This window comes from Microtus ochrogaster, chromosome 18 (assembly GCF_000317375.1).
Source record: "Microtus ochrogaster isolate Prairie Vole_2 chromosome 18, MicOch1.0, whole genome shotgun sequence".
Classification (NCBI taxonomy): Eukaryota; Metazoa; Chordata; class Mammalia; order Rodentia; family Cricetidae; genus Microtus; species Microtus ochrogaster.
Window position 1 is genome coordinate 58,357,743 of NC_022020.1, and position 18,943 is coordinate 58,376,685.

At 49.9% G+C, this 18,943-nt stretch overlaps 1 protein-coding gene and 1 pseudogene across 3 annotated transcripts in view; one reads left to right on the forward strand and one right to left on the reverse strand.

The window, feature by feature from the left end:
- Positions 1 to 18,943, reverse strand: part of Mapk4 (mitogen-activated protein kinase 4) — a 129,848-nt gene that overhangs the window by 40,152 nt on the left and 70,753 nt on the right. For all 3 annotated transcript variants that reach the window (XM_026783485.1, XM_005356258.3, XM_026783486.1), the window contains exon 2: positions 1,359 to 2,734. In XM_026783485.1, the coding sequence (XP_026639286.1) occupies positions 1,359 to 1,904 (546 nt within the window). In that variant the 5' untranslated portion in view covers positions 1,905 to 2,734. The remainder of the gene's footprint in view (positions 1 to 1,358; positions 2,735 to 18,943) is intronic.
- LOC102001188 overlaps positions 10,122 to 18,943 on the forward strand; it is a 20,442-nt pseudogene continuing 11,620 nt past the window's right edge.

The window sequence follows — 18,943 nt, forward strand, 5'->3', positions numbered from 1 at the left end:
CAACTATTTAGGGTTAAAACCATTGGTTCAATGACATGACATCATAGCCCCTGACAAGAAGGGAAGGGAACAAACGGCCTGTCGTATTGGGAAGACAGAGAAGGAAGCTACCTTTTGTTTCTTTGCCATGGGCTTCTTGCCTACAGACTCGGGTGTCAATCTCGACAGATGACAGGGCTGTGGGGATGAACGCAGGGGGCAAGCACATGGTTAAGGTAGCAAAGGAACATGTGGCATTGATAAGCCAGAGGCAGTGAGATTTCTGTGGGGTCTGAAATTGGGGCAGGAGTCAAGTTCCAGCCGGTGCCGGTGAACAGGGAGTCGTGGCTCCTTTACCTGCTACTCTTTCCTACTGCACAGAGAAGAGGAACAAGGAAGATCCTAGAGATAGAGCAAAACCATATCCAAGGTCAGAGTCACCCTCATCTTCCATGGCTACTCTCGCCCTTGGCTATTAACATTTCACGGGGTACTTTACTTCCTGTGAGATGTTCTATTCTAATAATAATAAAAAAAAAGTATAAAGATTTTGCTGGAAGACTGGCTCTGTTTCAGGGTGACGGGTGACATGTTCAGGAGGGGCTCCCAGGCACCTTACAGGGGCAACATGTCTGGCAGAGGAGAACAGGCTATTCCCGAAGATGCAGCGGGTCAGGAAGGAGGCCTGGGCTTTTGGAAACAGATGGTGGTAACATGTGTCACTATCGGTGCGGCTGGGATGGTTCTGTGATGCACCATGGGGGACTCTAACAGAATCATCCTCAAGCATGACTTGACTCCACAGAGGGAAGGACCTAAGAGGGCAGACATCAGCTCATCTGTAGTGAGCACTAGTTTATCAGATTAGTGTCCCCCCCCCCTCCACCCCTGCCACCCATTGCTCACTCTTCACTGACTGAAGAGACCCAGGATGGGCCAGCCCTGCTGAGAGGAGTAGGTAAGACAGACCAGAGCATAATGTTTTTAGCATGGAGAGCCTCCTGGGGTCTCCTGAGCAGCCAGTAATGGAAACGACACAATGATGCAAACGTTTAGGATCAGTGGATGTGATAGATAGAAAACAGTCACCAACCACACAGTATAAAAGCCACAGAGCTCCGGGCTAAAAGAAAGTTTAGACACTGTTGAGTCTGACCGTTCACACACACAGCCCAGAGTCATGTGGTGAAACCAAGGAGCTAGATCCCTCATACCCAGCAACTTTTCAAGCCATCGATCTTTTCTTGCACCTTCCATCTCCCCCCAGGCTAACATCAGTCTCCTGATTCTAAGGTAGAAAGGACAAACCCTCTGGAACGCTGCGTGCATCCCTGAGGATCCCACAGGTCGCCGGGGGCAGCCTTTCCAGGCAGTCTTACCTTGTGCGAATAATGCTGATCCACAATCCTTGCCAGCCCGAAATCCCCAATCTTGAGCACAAGGTCCTCCGTGCTGATGAAAATGTTGGCGGGCTTCAGGTCCCTGTGCAGCACATTAGCAGAGTGGATGTACTTGAGCCCACGCAGCAGCTGGTACATGAACAGCTTGGCATGCTCCTCGGTCAGCGTGCCCTGCTCCAGCAGCCGGGCCAGGTCAGTCTCCATGTACTCTTGGACAATGTAGGCCACGCTGAACTTGAAGAGCTCGCCCTGCAGATCGCTGCCCTTGGGTCCTAGTACCTCATACACCTTGACAATGTTGTCATGGTCCAGGCGCCGGATAATCTTGATCTCTCGGAGCGCGTGCTTCATGCTTCGGGCATCGCTCAGAGCAATCTTCTTCACGGCTACCTTCCGGCAAGACCTGCTGTCCACAGCCGACAGCACCAGTCCGTTGACCCCAAAGCCTAGGGGTTGGAAGTCAACGAAGCGCCCTCCAAGGTCATACCCGTAGACACTGGCAATGCAGTCACCTTTCTCGGCCATCGTTGACTCAGTGGTCTGGGGCCTCTTGGGGGATGCGGAGACAGGCAGGAAAGGCCAAGTTCCAGCGAGTTGTTTCCCTGGCACACCTCATCCTGTCAAACCTCACAACTGAGGGACGCTTTTGCTTCTGGTGAGGTCACTGCTGCCAGGGGACAGGAACAGCCGCAAGTCCTTGCTCACTGACGTGCTCAGCTGGATGCTGCAACTGTTCTTACCTGCACTGGGAGGGTTTGCCACCAACTCCTATGCTTCAAGAACCCTCTTAGATGCTTAAAATGGTTCATGCTTCTTCCAGATCTGGCATTATTAGAAGGGAAAGCCAGTGTCCTTATCTTCTATCTCCTTGGATCTCGGAGTAAAATATGCAGCAACTCTCTCCCTTTGAGTCCTCCTGTCTGGCTCAAATGCAGGAGCTGCTTGCTGAGCTGTGTTGCTTTCCTTAAGTGGGTCCAAAGCTTAATAGGATCACAGACTCCCTCTGTGCTCTGAGCAGTAAGAGGGGATCCAGTTAATAGGTTCTAGAAGGTTCTGGGGGTTCCTTTCCATCGTTGCCAGGTTATCTTTCCCCGAGTTCCCTTTAGAGTCCCCAAACCCCAACCAGTTTGGTGAGTAAGAGCCGGAGAAAACTGCTCTCTCACGAGCTCTGCAGCTACACCTGCTGCCCCAAGTCCAAAAAGAACTCAGCTGCCAGGCCAGGACCCTCCAGAGGCTTCGGATGGGGGCACATCCTCTTTCACCCACTCATCCACGCCACCTTGACTCAGACTGCTCCACCGGATGCAGTAGGACCACAGGAATGCAGCAGCATCTCTCAGAGAGTGTCCCCTTCCCTGTCAAAGAAACAATGTTGGGTAAATTTCCACACTCTGGCTTCCAACACCTTCCCGCTTGCGTCTTTTGTTAACTAGCCCAAGTGTTATTTGATCTGTCCAGCCAGCTGAAACGCTGCTTGCTCAGGGGATTCCAGCTTTGCACTGCCCGGGCACCCCCATGCTGCTTGCAGCAGCGCTCTGGCAGAGGAGAAAGACGGGGTTGATTTGATAAGCCCATCAGATGGAAGGCTTTTATGTCAGCGCCTGCTTCCCTCGGGCTAACATGTGCAGACTGGGGGTGGGAATCATCCCTTTTGACCTTTGCAAGATTCGTCTGTTATGCTTTCCAGACACATCAGCCCTCGCTGGGAAGGCTGAGAGTCAACAGGACCGAGTTACAGATGAAAATGAGGACTCAATCTTGTTTTCCCACGAGGCTCCCTTCCTTATTTTGCAAATGCCTTTGAATACTTTAAGAGAAAAATTTGTCTCGGACTGAGATTTAATAGCCTTTGCATGCCTTCCTTCCCGTGTAGGTGGTAGAAACACAGACAGAACTAAAAAACTAAAACCCTTCTGTCACTCACAGAAAAGGGGCTGTTTGCCCAAAAGCCAATGCTATCTCAGGGCTGGCTCGCCATGCCAGCCCTGATCTTTTTATGACAGAAACACTAGGGACCGAAGCATCTGAGTGCTTAAAGCAGTTGGTCCCCTCTGACCTGGCGATTCCCCTCTCATGGCTGTTAACTCAAATTGCAGGTATAGGAGATGAGGTGGTAGGTGAAAACTACCAATCCTAGCCAGGTCAACTCAGAACTCTGAAGGAAGGAACATAGTGGCTTCAAGAGTGTGACTTGTTTCCCAACTGTACAAAGCTCATGGGTACACAAAGATAGGACTTTGTATGTGGCACAGAGGAAATCTAGCCAGTCTCAATTCTTAATTCCCGCCTCCTCTATGGAAGTCTCACACAGGGCAGAGTCCCTCGTGAGGACCACGTTCCCGTCTGAGCTCTGTACGACTCTACACATAACAAGTGAAGTAAAACAGCTACGAGCATAATGCTCTGAAATTCTAGCGTGTGTACACTCACGCATGCATGTGTGTGCAGGTGCGTGTTTGGGGGTGTGGCATACAGACGAGCAGTCTAGTGGATAATCAGATCCCCACCGAGGACCGTGCATGCGGGCACACGTCTGTGTTTGTGGATGCCAGAAGTTGAGCCCAGGCGCCTTCTTCAGTAACTACCCCACCTTCTTCTCCCAGGCACTCTAGCCAGGCTGGCTAGAGTGTCTAGCCAGCAAGTCACAGTCACCCTCCTCTCTCTCGTCCCCCAGCTCTGGGGTTACACACAGGCTTTTACATGGGTGCTGGGGAGCTGACAGTGGGCTCTCCTGCTCATGCCATCTCCCGAGTCGTGCCGTTACCCCCTGCCCTGTGCCCTCTGAGGATTTCTGAACAAGGACATTTGCCAAGGCTCTGGAACATAGTAAGGTGCTTAGTTCCACAGATGGCAGCAGCTATGGCTGCCTTCCGTTAGTTCTTCACACTTGGACGAGATGGAAGTCTTCTGACAGCCTGTCAAATTTACAGCGGTTCCCCCTCTGAAGGTTTTATTGGGCCCAGAGGCAAAACAGTTATAGACTTAACAAAACTTCTGACTTGGGAACAGTCCGAGTGGACAAAGTCTCATCGTCCTGAGCTGCAGACAATACAGTCCTCCTTGGCTCATGTGACTAGGAGTCACCTTTATTGGGAAGGGCCAGGCTTCTAAGTATTCCACTGAGCAACTCCATTAGTGACTGACACCTGCCCCGCTGTGTCCCTAAATGCCAACAGTAAGCCCTCTGAGGCTGCTTCTGACCCAAGTTCTCACTTCTCAGGTGACGGACTGGGCCTTGTGAGAGCTGGCTTAGTGGTGCCAGCAGAGACTGGCACCTGGCTAAAGGAATACCCTCCATTGGTATGCAAATGCCTGAGCCACCTAGCCACACACAATGCCACGGTCTGGTCTGTGTGTAGTAAGTCTTCCTGGATACCTAACTCAGGGAACCCCCCTCCATCCCACAGATCAAGAAATGATAGAGATAGATAGATAGATAGATAGATAGATAGATAGATAGATAGATAGATAGATAGATAGATAGATAGATAGATAGATAGATAGATGATAGAGAGGAGAGAGGGAGAGAGAAAGAAATATGGTTCTATCCCAACTCCAGCAGCCAGATGACACCACCTGAGCTGGAACTTCTTGCAGATCCACATTCGGGCCTCATTCGGTCCCCAAGGGTACTGCAGAAGGAGCTAATTACGCCCCCCCTCCTCTGAGGATAGATGCCCACACCTCCTCCTCTTTCCATCTCCTGCTGGGTGGTGAACAGAGATTGGAATGGCCCCTCCGACTTCACAAACAGCTCAAAGGAGGACTTGCTGGCAACTGGGGATGCAATGCAGATAATTCATGAATAATTAAGAAGGGCTTCGTTTCTTTTTAAATCTGTTCCTCTTCCTGCCCTGCTGTGTGGGGAATGTCTTCCTGTGTGTCCTGTTTCTTTTCCTGTGCTCTTCCCAACATGCTGTCAGCCACAGCACATAGGAGACATGTCACTGTGGGAACATCGTTTTCCTCCTGGATGTCTCAACAGACCCTTTTCATCCTCGCCTGGCTTCTCTGATTGTGCCTTTCAGATTTTTTCCAGCACACTTCCTGGAGGGTGGGCTGCGTCTCCCTATGTGCTACGAGAGTACACAGCATGCTTACCACGAGCCTCCTTACCATGAGCCCGAACTGTGCAGACAAGTCCATGCCTGCACTTGACTCTACAAATGCCTTCTCAGTAGCATCTGCCACCCCAATATTGCCTCTCAGACTGTCAGCAGCCTATGCAGGAGGCCTTCATCCAAGCATTCCCACCCGAGTTTCCTGTCACTCATCTCTTCTGAAACTGCTTCATTCTCCAGTTCCTCTGTAATATCTACTGCAAACCCATGCCTGTCCCCAAGGCAGTTTGCTAGGAAACATCCTCTGTCCTCTTCTGGCATGATATGCCAAGAAGCAGGGCTAGTCACCCCCAGAGAGGGGCAGGTGGTACTTAAATGTGTCCCTGGAGAGGGGAGTAGGTTCAGCAGCAAAGACTGGTCATCTCTGTGAGGTGGCAGCTCAGATCTACTCAGAACCCCAGATATGATTTCAGACCAAAGGACTTGGCATTCACTGTACGAGACAGAAAGGTCAACCTATTCACCTGTGCTCAGATGACAGGCAGCAAGACGAAAGCATGTAGCTCCCCCAAGGGCAGCACAGGCCCCCACAGCTCCACAGCAAACACAGCGCAATAAACACAAATAAAAACCTCTAAGCCTAGGCCTCCTCACAGTGGAACCCCAGCTCTTGCCTGGTTTCTTGAGGACAGCTTCCCAGAAATCCAGTGAATTATTATTCTCTCCCTGTGCAGCCTTCTAACAGATGGAGGCAAACCAGAGGTGAGGTGCTATGTGCCACCTGTCCCTCTCTGGGATTCCTGGGGCTCTGGTTTACAGACTGGCTTCGGAAGATCTAAATTTAGACTCACCCCTCTGCTCGCTCAGCGCCTCCCAAACCTTCTGCTGTTGGCTTCAGCAGGAAGCAGACACCTGGGAGGTGCTGACCTTTCCCAGCTACTGATTCGTTCCTTCTCCCCAACACCCCCAAAACCTGTAGCCAATTCTCAGATGGGACTGAAGTTTCAGACAGGTAAAACCATTTATGTGACACTTAGGCCTGACTGACCTCATGGTTCCTGAGTGGACATCAGTAAGCCATTTCTACAAAGGACCAACATATCTTTGTGGCCAGACTACTGACTACTCACAGGGGTCCTGCCTGGCATCACCTCTAGCTGGCACCGGCCACCTACTAGGTCCCTAGTGCTTCCTCCATAGGAATAGAAGCCACATCTGGTTCAGTCATGGAGAAGCTGTCTCTACTCCAAGTTTGTAAGACTCAATACTGTGGACATTTGGGTCCAGGTCATTGTCGGCAGGGTCCTCCTGGCACTGGCCTCTGCCCACTACATGCCAGTGATACTCTACAGGGCCTCCAAACACTGGCCATGGCATCGAGTCAGCTCCATTGAGCTGCTGGTCTGCTGGGAAGTTTCAGCAGAAGCAGGTTGGCATTAAGGGGTCATCCGGTACCCGACTCAGTGTCTCTCATAGGGCGCCAGTCATGCTTTCTGACTGGAGTCTCGTGAAGACTTGCTGCGTTAAAGTCGCTACCAGGCTCAACCAATATGATCTACATGGGTTCTCAAGGTCAGGCTCAACCAATATGATCTACATGGGTTCTCAAGGTCAGAACTCCCTCTTCGTTTTGTGGGGCAATTATTATTATGTGTATGTGTGCATGCTGTCACGTGACTGCTGGCACAATTGTACCACGGCACACGTGTGAAGGTCTGATGACTTTGTGGAGTCAGTTATTTCCTTCCACCTTCGTGTGAGGCCTGGAGATTGAACTCAGGATGTCAGATTTATAGAGCAAGTGCCTTTACCCACGGAGCCATCTCACCAGCCCTGCCCTTAAGGTTTAACCCGGGTCTAACCCACCACATGCAAATGGCACTCCCTAGAGACAACCTCATACAGCCCCTAAAATCCTAGACCCCCCAAAAAAATCTCAAACCCAAACCCAGTGAAAACCCTGAATCCAGAACTGTTGTGACCTGATTCTCTGTGTGGGCAGAAATTGACACTGGGTGACCACAGGATCAACTCCTCAACAAAAAGCTTTAAAGGAAAACTTTCCAGGGAGGGACCTGGGAAAAACCTTCCCCTGCAAGGAACAAGTAACCCTACCTCCTTTAGGGGGGTGCAGTTGTAGAGGAATCGATGCTGATGTGACTGACAGGGCAGCCCTCTGAGACAGTAAGGCTGGGGGACCAAGCCCAGCACACAGAAGCGGCAGGTGAGCAGCGGAGCTTGGTGACAGCCATGAGTAGCTGAGCCTCATTTATGGGTACCCAACTCCCACTTTCTTGTCAAGAGAGACGGTCAAGTCTATGAATCCACTCTAACTGCAGACCCTTAGTGTCCTTGGGGCTCGGCCACCACACCATTCAAACCTTATCAAGTTTCCTAAGAAGATGCTCATGGAAATCCCAAGAAAGGAGATGATGCCCGCTGTCCTCCTCTCTGAGTTAAGAATTAAGCAAGAGAGGGCTTAATAAAAGAGTCTGCCAGTGTGGACAAGCTTACTGGTAAGACTCCTTGCTAAGATGCCACCCCAGCAGGGTCCCTCAGCATGCACTGGGATAGAGGTGCAGGGAACATAACCTGAGATAGCTTCAGGTGCCTCCCTCCAGCCCCCTCCCAAAAGAGGCCCAACGCAGGCTCAGCGGTGGGCGCATGGGCTGCCATTCACTTTTGCCATGTAAAGGGTCCTGCGATCAGAGGGTGCTGGGATGTGTTCTAGTCCTGAGAAAGGGTAACACTGACCCTAGAGCCCCACGTCGGGTACCACGGAAGGCTTGAGGTTTGGTACACTGAGCTGTGCTACTGATTGGTACATTTTTCTTGGGGAAATGAACCAATGGCCTTTATTCTTCTTCTGAATAGGTGAGGAGAATGGTTGTTTCCCTTCCCCAGAGATAAGACCTTTGCTGGGGAGAACTCACAGGTAGACTAGGATCCAGGAATCCTGGCTTCCAGCCCCCAGATTGACTCAATGGCGACATCCCAGAGTGGCCTAGGGATTGTTGCCTTCTTACTCAAACTGTCACAGGTAGATGCAATTGCTGGGAAGAGGAACCCTTTCCCTCTGCTCTAGAAATGGCTGTCTGGCCTCTGAGTGCACCCCGGTGAGTGATTAGGCCACCCAGGAAGAGCAGGGGCAGCCATGTGCATGCATTAGCTGGGTAGCTAGTGTCAATGGCGGGGAGTCAGCATCTCTGAAACTTAGTCCAGGATGTCAATCAGGCAAGGCCCGAAAAAGTCTCATGTGTGTTTGCATCTCCTGTGGGAAAGGAAGGAAGTTTGATTGACCATGGGGGCTGGGTGGGGAAACTGAGGCTCAGAGAAGAGAAAGGACTCTCCCTAGCTACTGTGTGAGTTTCTCTGAAGAGACACAGACACTTGGACATCACTTCAGATAGGACATGGATGGCAGATCAAAATCTAACTGGTGAGCCAGAGGACAATTGCTGATTCAAGACAGGTTCATCACTAAAACGACCACCCTAGCCTGGTGAGGGCACACAAAAGCTGTATCCCTAGAGCACCCTGCCAGGCGGCCCTCCACTCTCCCACCTCTCATTGGGTGCCACCCCTCATCAGGTGCTTGCTATTTATGTAACCCTGGAGAAGGCCCTCAAAACATTCAGGGCTTCCAAGTCTTAAGAGGGAATGCTTCAATTTGGAGGAAATAGCCTGAGGACACCAGGCATCTCCTGTGGGAGGACCCAACTCTGCACAGCTGCTTGTCTGGACAGCAGCCCCATTCAGTCACCCCTTAGCCTTTGGATGCCCATAACTGCCAGGATACTGGCCCCGACCTCAAAGAGGATGTGTGGAGCTGGTGCCCAGCACTGCACCTGGCACCTGGCCAGGATCTGAGAGTCAGTTATCATCCTATCATTTCAGTCTGAGGAGAGTCAGGTAGATAAAGACTCTCTCCTCCCATTGGGTGTAACCAACACAGCAAATGACTCAGAGGTACGGACGGACTTATGCTACACACATATGCAGGATTCCACCCACTTAAGAGTCCAGGTGATACGAGCCAGCGTGTGGGCCTAGTGTTAAAGGGGAACAACCAGGCAGAGAAAACAGACAGGAAGGGAGGGCTGGGATTGGGGGGAAAGACTATGGAACTATATACCTCCATACCCAGGGTAGCTGTCTCCCTTCCTGAGTCACCCAACTGTCACTAGCACTTGGTGTATACCACCATCCCCCCCTTCTGCCGCACCCCGATAAAGCCCTCATTACAGAAGATGCAGAAACCTTGACATAGCTAGCAACGGCAGAATCCATGTGCTATAGCACTTAGATCGCACAGTGCTCCCTGGATCAGAACCTGGTCTCCCCCACACGATGGAGTTAGTTAGCTGGGAATATGGGATGGGACTGGAACCCAGGGCGAGCTGTTCCAGCTAGTACAGGGCAGTTTGGCCAACAGTGGGCAAGAAGACAACACATGGAACATTCTCTTCAGCTCTTCCTATCTACCTGTTCCAGGTGAAGAACTTGGGGAGTTGATGAGTCTGGAAAACCAGCCCAAGCCAGGTTCTGCTGTTTTGGTATGATCTGGAGCCCCCATGCCAGGAAGGTTAGGTGAGTCAGGTAGGGCAAGGGGTAGCCTGGGAAAGGTCGTAGCCACCCCAGACTGTATAGCCTCTACTTCCAAGTTGACCTCACCAGTGCGATGGGATCGGGCAACCTGGAGCCTGAAGGAGAAGGCATAGAGGAGTGGGCTTCTGCACTGTGGCCAGAGCTGCCCCCCAGAACACGAAGGCAGCAGGGTAACATGGTGGTATGCAGTCATAGAATAGTGAGAAGTCACCTCCCCAGAACTGGGCATGTTCCACCTCCGGCAGGCTGAGTACAGTCTGCTCACTGGGGCACACAGAGGAGACAGAGACTCGAGTGAGCTTCCAGCTGAGAGAGTTGCTTTCAGAGCCAGGGTTTATTTGACCCCTAAGAAAATCATTTTCTTTTTCCTAGCGACATGAATTGTTTCTGGTTCCGAAGCTGAAACGGTAAACTAGGATTTCAATGTGCGCAGACATAGAGGCTCCCATTCCCTTGGCTCCAGGGGAAAACCTCCCCTGCTCCTTTGAGTGGGCAGTGAAGGTGCCTGAGCCTAGACCAGTGGTTTTTCAACCGTGCTAATGCTGCAGCCATTTAATACAGTTCCGCCTGCAGTGATGACCCTCAACCATAAAATTACTTTTGTTGCTGCTTCATAACTGCAATTTTGCTACTGTTATGAATCTTAATGTAAATACCTTTGGAGATGGAGGTTTGTCAAATTGGGTCGCGGCCCAGAAACACTGGCCTATGGTCTCTTCAGCTTAAAAATTCTATCTCTTTCCACCTCAGCCCAAGGCCTGGCTGTGTGGCCCTTCATAGGGCTGTGACCCAGGGAGCCACAGGGCTGGGGTATCTTTCAATGTCAGGTCTGCTTATGCTACCTCTCGTCACCGTGGCTGCCGTGAGGTAGAGAACCACTCGGCTCTGCTTCCTTGTAACAGAACACTAGGACTAGCTCTCTGCCCTCTCCTGCTGCCCCTGTACCCCTCTTCCTTTCTGCTTCATTTCCGGAGGAAGGGGAGAGTTCTTCTCACTCTCCAGCTGTGACTTTTTTTGCACATCTCTCTGTGACAGATGTTCAAGCCTGAGCTCCCCAGGGGTCACAGCACCCACACCCCATCTCAGACGCGTATCTGTACTCCCCTCAACCCTAACCTCTCTGAACTGCACGGCATGGCCTCACAGGTTAGAGCAATTGTCCTTAGTTACCACATTCCTAGACCATGAGCCACCACCCGTGTGTGACTCCGTGCTTGGGGTTGGTGTGCTTTGGGATTAGGGCTTCCTTCTTGTTCACAGTGCACACGCCTGTGACAGCCAGTCCACAGGCTTTTACTCCTCAGCAGAGTTTTCCTCCAGTAGACTGAGAAGCTCAAGAAAAGTGTAGTGGCTACTTGCCCCTAAGGTCCCCAGCTGAGTACGTCACCCGGCACACTAAAAGATGAAGACTCCATGAAAATGCAGGCAGGACTGGGGCTAGGTCCCGAGAACGGAAAGTGCTTGGAAGAAGGGCTCAGAGCAGTGACTTCTGGAGGAGCAGCTCTCAGAAGCTGGGATTTACCAGGGGAGCCATGGACAAGCATAGGACAAGAGCAGGAAGCCTGAGTGGAGCAGGGTGAGGGAGCAGCTAGTGGCTGAGCAGAGATGCAGGGGCGGACTTAGAGATCACAACAGGACAAGGCCTAGGAGCTGAGGTGGAAGAGTGGCCAATGGTAGGGTCCTGGGGAGCCTGGGGGGAGGGGTCGCGGGGTATACAGGACTGTGGGTCCAGAGCACAGAACACGAGTGTCATGATCAGAAGAGATCGTTAGCGGTAGAATCCTGGAAACTGTGACCTAGAGAGCGGAGCCACCCTGTGAAGCTCCCTCTTTATCTTTTCTTCTCTGGCTATCAGGTCACATAGCGACCAATTCGGGATGCTGAAGCCTGGTTGGTTCTAAGACTGAAGACAAACTCTCCCCTCTCTCTTCTCCCTTCCTTCTTCAGGCGCAGCCCCAGCGCGAGACACCACACAGTTCACTGAACCATTCTGAGGAAGCCCTCCTTACGGACTGTTCTCTGCTCAATTCTTCTGGAAGTCTCAGCTGCTGTAGACAGCTCTTTTATTGTTTGGTAACCCCACAGACAGCAATAAAAGTAAAATGAAAACACATTTGCAAAGCAACTTTCCACTGTCCAAAGCGCTTGCCCATAGTTCTACTTAATATTTAATATTTCCATGCAATATTTATGCAACATCTCCATGCTTCAGGCAGCGGGGATGCAGGTGCAAATAAAGCAGGCGCGGTCCTTAGCCCCTAAGAAACCTCCAGTTCAGAGGTGGAGAGGCCGATGTGATACAAAGATCAGCTAGAGCGCAACTGTGATGCACTTCTGATTGGAAGCCACACAATGCTGAAGAGCAGAGGTGGCAAGAAGACCAATTACTTTGGCAAATAGTGGCAGACTGCCTGGAGAAGTGACATTTAAGTCAAGACTTGCAAAGTGAATCAGGGCTGAGCAGTGGAGGCATTGGGGGCAGGGTGTCAGTAGCATGACCTCGAGAAGTGAAGACTGACATCGGAGGGAGAGAGAAGGCTGGTGGGATGGATTCTGAGAGCCATAGGTGGATAAGTAAGGCCGGGGGAAGGCCAGCCTGGGTCAAGAAGCTGGTGGATCTGATTGAATCAATACTATTTGATTCTGCTTTAAGAGAGCCTGAAGAAGAGGCATCAACCCCTTCTGCCATTTGAGCAGGAGGAGAGCTGAGAGCATCGGGAAGTCCGGGGAAAGAGGCCACTGGAGGACCTGGGGATCCTCCTTGCACAAGCCTGTTTTCTATGGTTTTGTCTCCATCTTACAGAGAACTGAGGCAGGCTGGTTGAGCAAGTTGCTTAAGTCTTTACCCTGCATAGGGGCAGAGCAGCTGCTGGCACTTAACTCTGCGAACCTAACTTAGCTACTAAGTGAGTTGACGGCCCCAGCTTTGTAGGAGCACAAAGGTCCTTTGCTCCCACAGGTCACTAGGGAAACCAGGAATGTTAAACACACAGGGGCCTCTTCTCCACGGAGGAGATAAAAGGCCGGCTGGTCTGCCCAGAAGACTGGGAGTGGATTTTGTTAATGACCTGGAGACCTTTTGGCTACCTGCGGAGGCAGACCTCACCCATCTAATTCCCCAGAATGATTATCCCAGCTCTCTCTCCCTAGACAGTTACCCATCCTAAAGGGAGATGTCACATGACCTGCTCACCTCTATGCTCTTGGTCAGACATAGATTAGATAGACAGACACTAGATTCTAGGCCTTTTAGCTATAGACCCCACCCTCATGGTCACGTGTACTTTGCAAAGGAGTTTCTACATAGTCACACCTTTACTATACACCTGGAACTGGACTGATGGTTGCCTGGAAACCCTTTCCCAAATTGTCTTAAACATGTTGACAACGAACTGCCTGGCCTTAGAATCCCCAAAGTCTGACCCAGGTTGAGGACGCCAGTCTGCACCAGATTTTCACTCTTACCTCCTCCTGGGGTTTGCTTCCCTGCAGGTCACAAGAGTTTGGAACTCTTCTGATCCCTAGACAAGTATGACTTTGTTCCCAGATAGCTGTGTTATCAGTGTTTCCAATTTGGCAACCACCTTCCCTCCTCCCACCTTCATGCCCCTCCTACAAGATCAACTGACAGTACTTCCCCTGTCTCCGGCAACATCCCCAGGTGTTGCTGTTACCAAGGCAACCATGTTAACCAGCCCACCATGGCTATCACTCAACACTATCGGATTCTGCCGCCTGCTTCTTCCCTCTTCACAACACATGGAAAGTTATCTAAAGTAAGGTCTCCCCTTCAATAAGCAGAAATTCCAAATCTTGGCATCAGTCCTTCTGGGCAGAAGCTCCAAAGGTGGAGATGTGGCACAGATGTACAGGGCTCTGGCTGGTCGGGCATTGGTCCCCCTCCACACAATAACAGGGGTCTGACCAATATTAACTCTCAGCTGTGGAAGCCACTGTGGGGGAAAATGATCACACAGCAAGAGATTTCCAGGCTTCAGAAAGGGAAGAGTCCAGAGTGCAGTGTGGTCAGTTGAAGCAGGGAGTGATATCAGCTAGAACGAGGTTGTCAGCCCCTATCACCGCTTCCCTCCGACAAAGAGGCTCAGACTAGGGCCAATAAGACAGAGATGCTAAGATGCTATTTCTGTCGCCAGTACTGGCCTCTCTGGAGAAAAGCAGCATTGCCTTCCTCCTCACACTCTTCTCTAAAGCCCAAGTGGAAGGCAGGAGACGTCCTTCAGAGTTGCCATGAGCAATAAGGGATGGGAGGAGATTGAGGAAAAAAATTCAGCAGCTAGGGAGATGGTTCAGTCAGCAAGGTGCTTGCTGGGCAAGCCAGAGGAGCTAGGCTTGGGCTTCCTTGTAAGAAGCAGGGCATAGTAGCACATACATGGAACTCTAGTGTGCAGAGGCAGAGATCCCTGCCTGTGGGAGGAGGATCCTGACTGTGTGTTTGTGGTAAGGCCAGCCAGCAGAAGACAGGACAGCAGTCATTCTGCAGGACCATCCATGCCATGTCTCGTAAGCCAGGAGAGACTGTTAGGAACCAAAACTAAACGTGTCTGAACCCAAGCTTCCCCCAGGTCAGCGGCTGTGACTTAAGCCAGGACCCAGGTAGGGTCCTTGGTTGTGCACCCTGCACCCAAAAGTCATTTCCTGGCTGGGCCTGCTGGGGCTCCTGGTTCAGTGGACTTGGGGTAAGACCTGAGAATCTGCATCCCTAAGTTCTGCTGATCCAGGGACAGACTTTTAAAAACTGCTCATTGAGGGGGCTTAAAGCAGGAAGTGTGAGGGGATATGAGTGGGTTCAGACTCCCCTTTTCCCAAGACATAAGTAACATTAAAGCAGGATTTTGTGGTAAGGCTTCTGCTCAGTATGAATGAAGCCCTGGGCTCTATACCAGATATACAGATACACACACACACACACACACACACACACACACACACACACAGATGCACATGCAAATACAATTCTTCCTTGTCTCAAGAATGAAAAAGGCAGTTAGTGAGGTGACTAGGTACTGTGAACCTTTAGTCTCTCCATGAAGGTTCAAGCTTGAGGATGGTTACCAATGACCCCCATGGTCTCCTGGATGGTATTAACCACAGAGACCATCCAGGCTTGGACCACTATAGAGCCTGAGCTCAACTACCATATTCCCAGCTCAGCCAGATCCCACAGGCCAGATCTATGGCTCAATGTTGTTGAACTCCTGGTAAATAAAGATAATTACATGATAGGCATATGCTGTTTAGGGTGCTGCCCTGCGTTTATATCTGGGGGAGAAGCTACTTCCTGAAGAAACTTGGTTGCCTAGGTAGATTTCAACAGTTTCTCAGCATTTTATTTTACTTAGTATATCTGTGTGGTCATTATATAAAATAAGACACAGGAAGCCAGCAGAGCCCATACACCAGCCAAGTTTTTCTAAGCCAGTACTTTGTAGTTTAATTTAGAATGATCAATTGAGCAGTCACCCAAACCCTATTTCTTAAAATTCCCCGGGGTGGAATTCTTCGGCTTGGTGCTAAGTGCGTAGGCTGGCTCTCAGAGGCTTCAAGTAAATTTCCTCTTCTCGAATACAATAATATGTTGCTGCTGACAAGCAGAAGCCACCATACAGCCGCCATACAGTGAAGGAAACAATTAGCAAATTCATTAATTAGGATTCTACTTGCACGTCTTCCACAACGGTTACCATTTGTTTATTATAATTACAAATCTCCTGTCTTTTACTAAAGCCACTAATGGTCTTCAGGACGTACTGTTATGTTTGCAGAGCCAAATGTATTTTGTTTTGCACGAAGAAAAAGAATGTCTGTATAGTGTTACATCTGAAGGGGCCTCAGATGCTACAGTTGAACAGTTTAAAGTAACAGAATCTTATAGCAAGCCAACACACACACACACACACACACACACACACACACACACACTGCAACAGATACAATGGACGATGCCACTTAGTGTACTCACCTTGAGCCATTCAATTACACAATCAGCCAATGAGAACACTGAACCTTATTCTTAGGCAATAATTACCTAGATTATTTCTACACACTACTGAGAAATTCCTTACGTTTCTAATAGCAGATTAGGTTATGACAGATGTCATACCAATTTTCATTTTTCAAGAAAAAAGCAGTTCACATCGAAAATCTCAAGTTATTTTTAAGCTAAAAGAGACAGCAGCACACAAACAACTGAGGACAGTTAAAAAATCAAACAAACGCATGATTGAAACTGAGAAGCTATGAGTGCTGTTTTTAAAAGGCATACCATATAGTTTGCAAAGGGCAACTCTAATCTGTGTAACAGCATGGCACCTTTACATATGAGCTGCAAAGCACAGATCTTTATGAACCTCTTCACAGATGAGAACTGGGTTCAGGGCAGGCAGAGAGGCCAGTCCAGATCCCAGTGGAGGTGGGTGACAGCGTGAAGAAAGCCCGTACATATCTCCCGGTGAAAAGCCAGCCTGCACTGACTGCTCAAGGATTCAGAGCTACAGGGAGAAAACAAGAGGGGGAGGGGGCATGAGAAAGGAAGGGAGAAGAGAAAAAAGTAAAAAAGAGAGAGAATAGAGGGGGCATTCTGTTTGGAAAGAGATGCCATCGGGTCTTCGTGGGTCAGGAATGGGGGTGATGTGTGATTTTGAGTCATAAACAGGACTTCTCATTAAAAAACCCCTCCAGGCCACACACAGACACGACAGACAGACAGACAGACAGACAGACAGACAGACAGACACACAGAGTCAGATAAGAAATTTAGTAAATGCTGTGGCAAATGCCCCAGTGCTTTTAAGGGAGGGGCATCATGGACCGGAAGCTAGCCTGGGTTACATGGTGAGAGCCTTCCTCAAAAAAGTAATAGACGGAGCATTTGAACACGAAGTGTTCAGCCCTTCTCACTTTCCCCCACTCCCCACTTGACAAAACACCACGCCCCCAAAGCCACCGCAGGGACAGCCACAGAAAGGAGTCTTCTTAGAGCACAGACTGTGTATGGAAAGGGGAGAGGACAGATTCCTGTCTTGGAACACAAGTAGGCTGGCTCAGGTTTAAAGGTTTCTGTTTCTCTGGTTCATTCCCATTGGCAGTCACGGAGCTTGGCAGAAGCCCTCAGGGAATTACTGCTTCCTTTCCGTCAAGGCTGCTCACTTTTACCCACAGGCTGGCCTGAGCTGCCTTCTCCATTCCTCCGGTTTCTGGAACAACCGGGTCATTTCAGGTCTGGGTGCCCAGGCACTCACTCTGTCCAGATAAAGGAGGTAGCTCTGCCCTCCCTGCCTACCCGGAGACCTCACAGCATCCCCAGATTGTGCCCCGAGCAACAACCTCCCTTGTGTGGTCCATGGATGAACAGAGGGTCTTGAGTCCTGGTTCCGCCTTCAGCCATAGCATCTGGGTAGACTGTTCGGCACTCTAAGCCTCAGCTTCCATTTGGGAGAAAGGGAACCATGAAGCCAACTTCCAGGGTAATGTAGAAAGTGAAGGTCATGTAGTAAGGGCTGTGTGTGGTGCGGGCATGTACAGGCACGCAGGCAATGGTAGCAGCTTATACTCCACGGAGCCAATATGCCACTCGTTTCTTGGTTCTTCCTTCCAGGACTGGCCTTCTCTGAAAAGGCCCCCAGTGTGTCTCCACTGCTGCTGCTCTATGGTTATTGTGCTAAAGCAAACCAGGTCAGCAATGATCCCTTCTCCTGGTCTCTGGACTCCTGCATGGTTTCCATCTAACTGCTGAGACCTTGGGAAGGTGTCCCAGGAGGGAAAATGAAGCCTAGCAGGGAACACAGAAACCTATGAGGTAGGAGCACAGCAGCATTTGGTGTCCCCAAGACACCTGCTTGTTGCATTTTTTTTTTAAAGTGTTGATGTCTCCCTTAGCCAGCTAAGAAGGGAAAATCCATTTTTGAAAATCAAGCTAACATCCTTAGGTAAATATGTCATGCAAGTTTGAAGGGCTGCAATGTATCATAATATTTTTCTAAGACTTCAAGGCATCCAGTGTTAACTTGAGGACTGTAAACCATGCCATGAGCAATCTAAAATAAGGGCTTTTTTTTTTCCCACTCTAGAAATAGCTGCCAAACAGACAGATTCCATCCTATATCAGCCACACATTGCCCGCAGAGCCTCAAACTTCACCATTGCCCAAGAACAGAAGAATGGGAATGAAGTTAGAACTGGCAGCAGGACAGGACCCAAGATGCTCTTAAAACCGTATAACATCCACTCGTCAGGGACTGAACTGAGTCTTTCAAGTCTCAGTCTAAACCCGTAGATTGTCTAAGTACCTAGATTGTGACTATATTTGAAAATAAGACCTTTAAAGAAATAATTAAGGTAAAGTGGGGTCATTAGTGAGATCCTGACCCAGCAGGATAACTGTCCTTACAAGATAGACAATACTGCCAACAATGGGCAGAGTAAAGGGGTGGCCACAGGGGACCCAGAAAGATAGAGACCTATAAGTCAAGGTTAGGGCTGTGGAAGAAACTACCATTCATGGCTTGGAGTTGTGAGGAAATAAATATATTGCTCAGTTGCCCAGGCTGTAACATTCTGCTATTGTGGTCCTAGCTGACTCTATGCCTCGACGCAGGGCTTTCTCATTCTGCCTGTAGAGAACAGGTACTTAAAAGTAGCCACAGAGATAACTAGCAGAGTTAGACTTCTAACCTTTGACTTTGACTTCTAGTCTCTGTACTCTACATGAGTTACTTAGGTGAGGGTTTGCTTCTTCTAGCCCATCTCTGATGTGAATATATTTTATTACCATTGTTTAATAAAGAAGCTGCTTTGGGCCTATAGCAGCACAAAATAGAGCAAGGCAGAAATTCCAAGGAGAGAGAGAGAGAGAGAGAGAGAGAGAGAGAGAGAGAG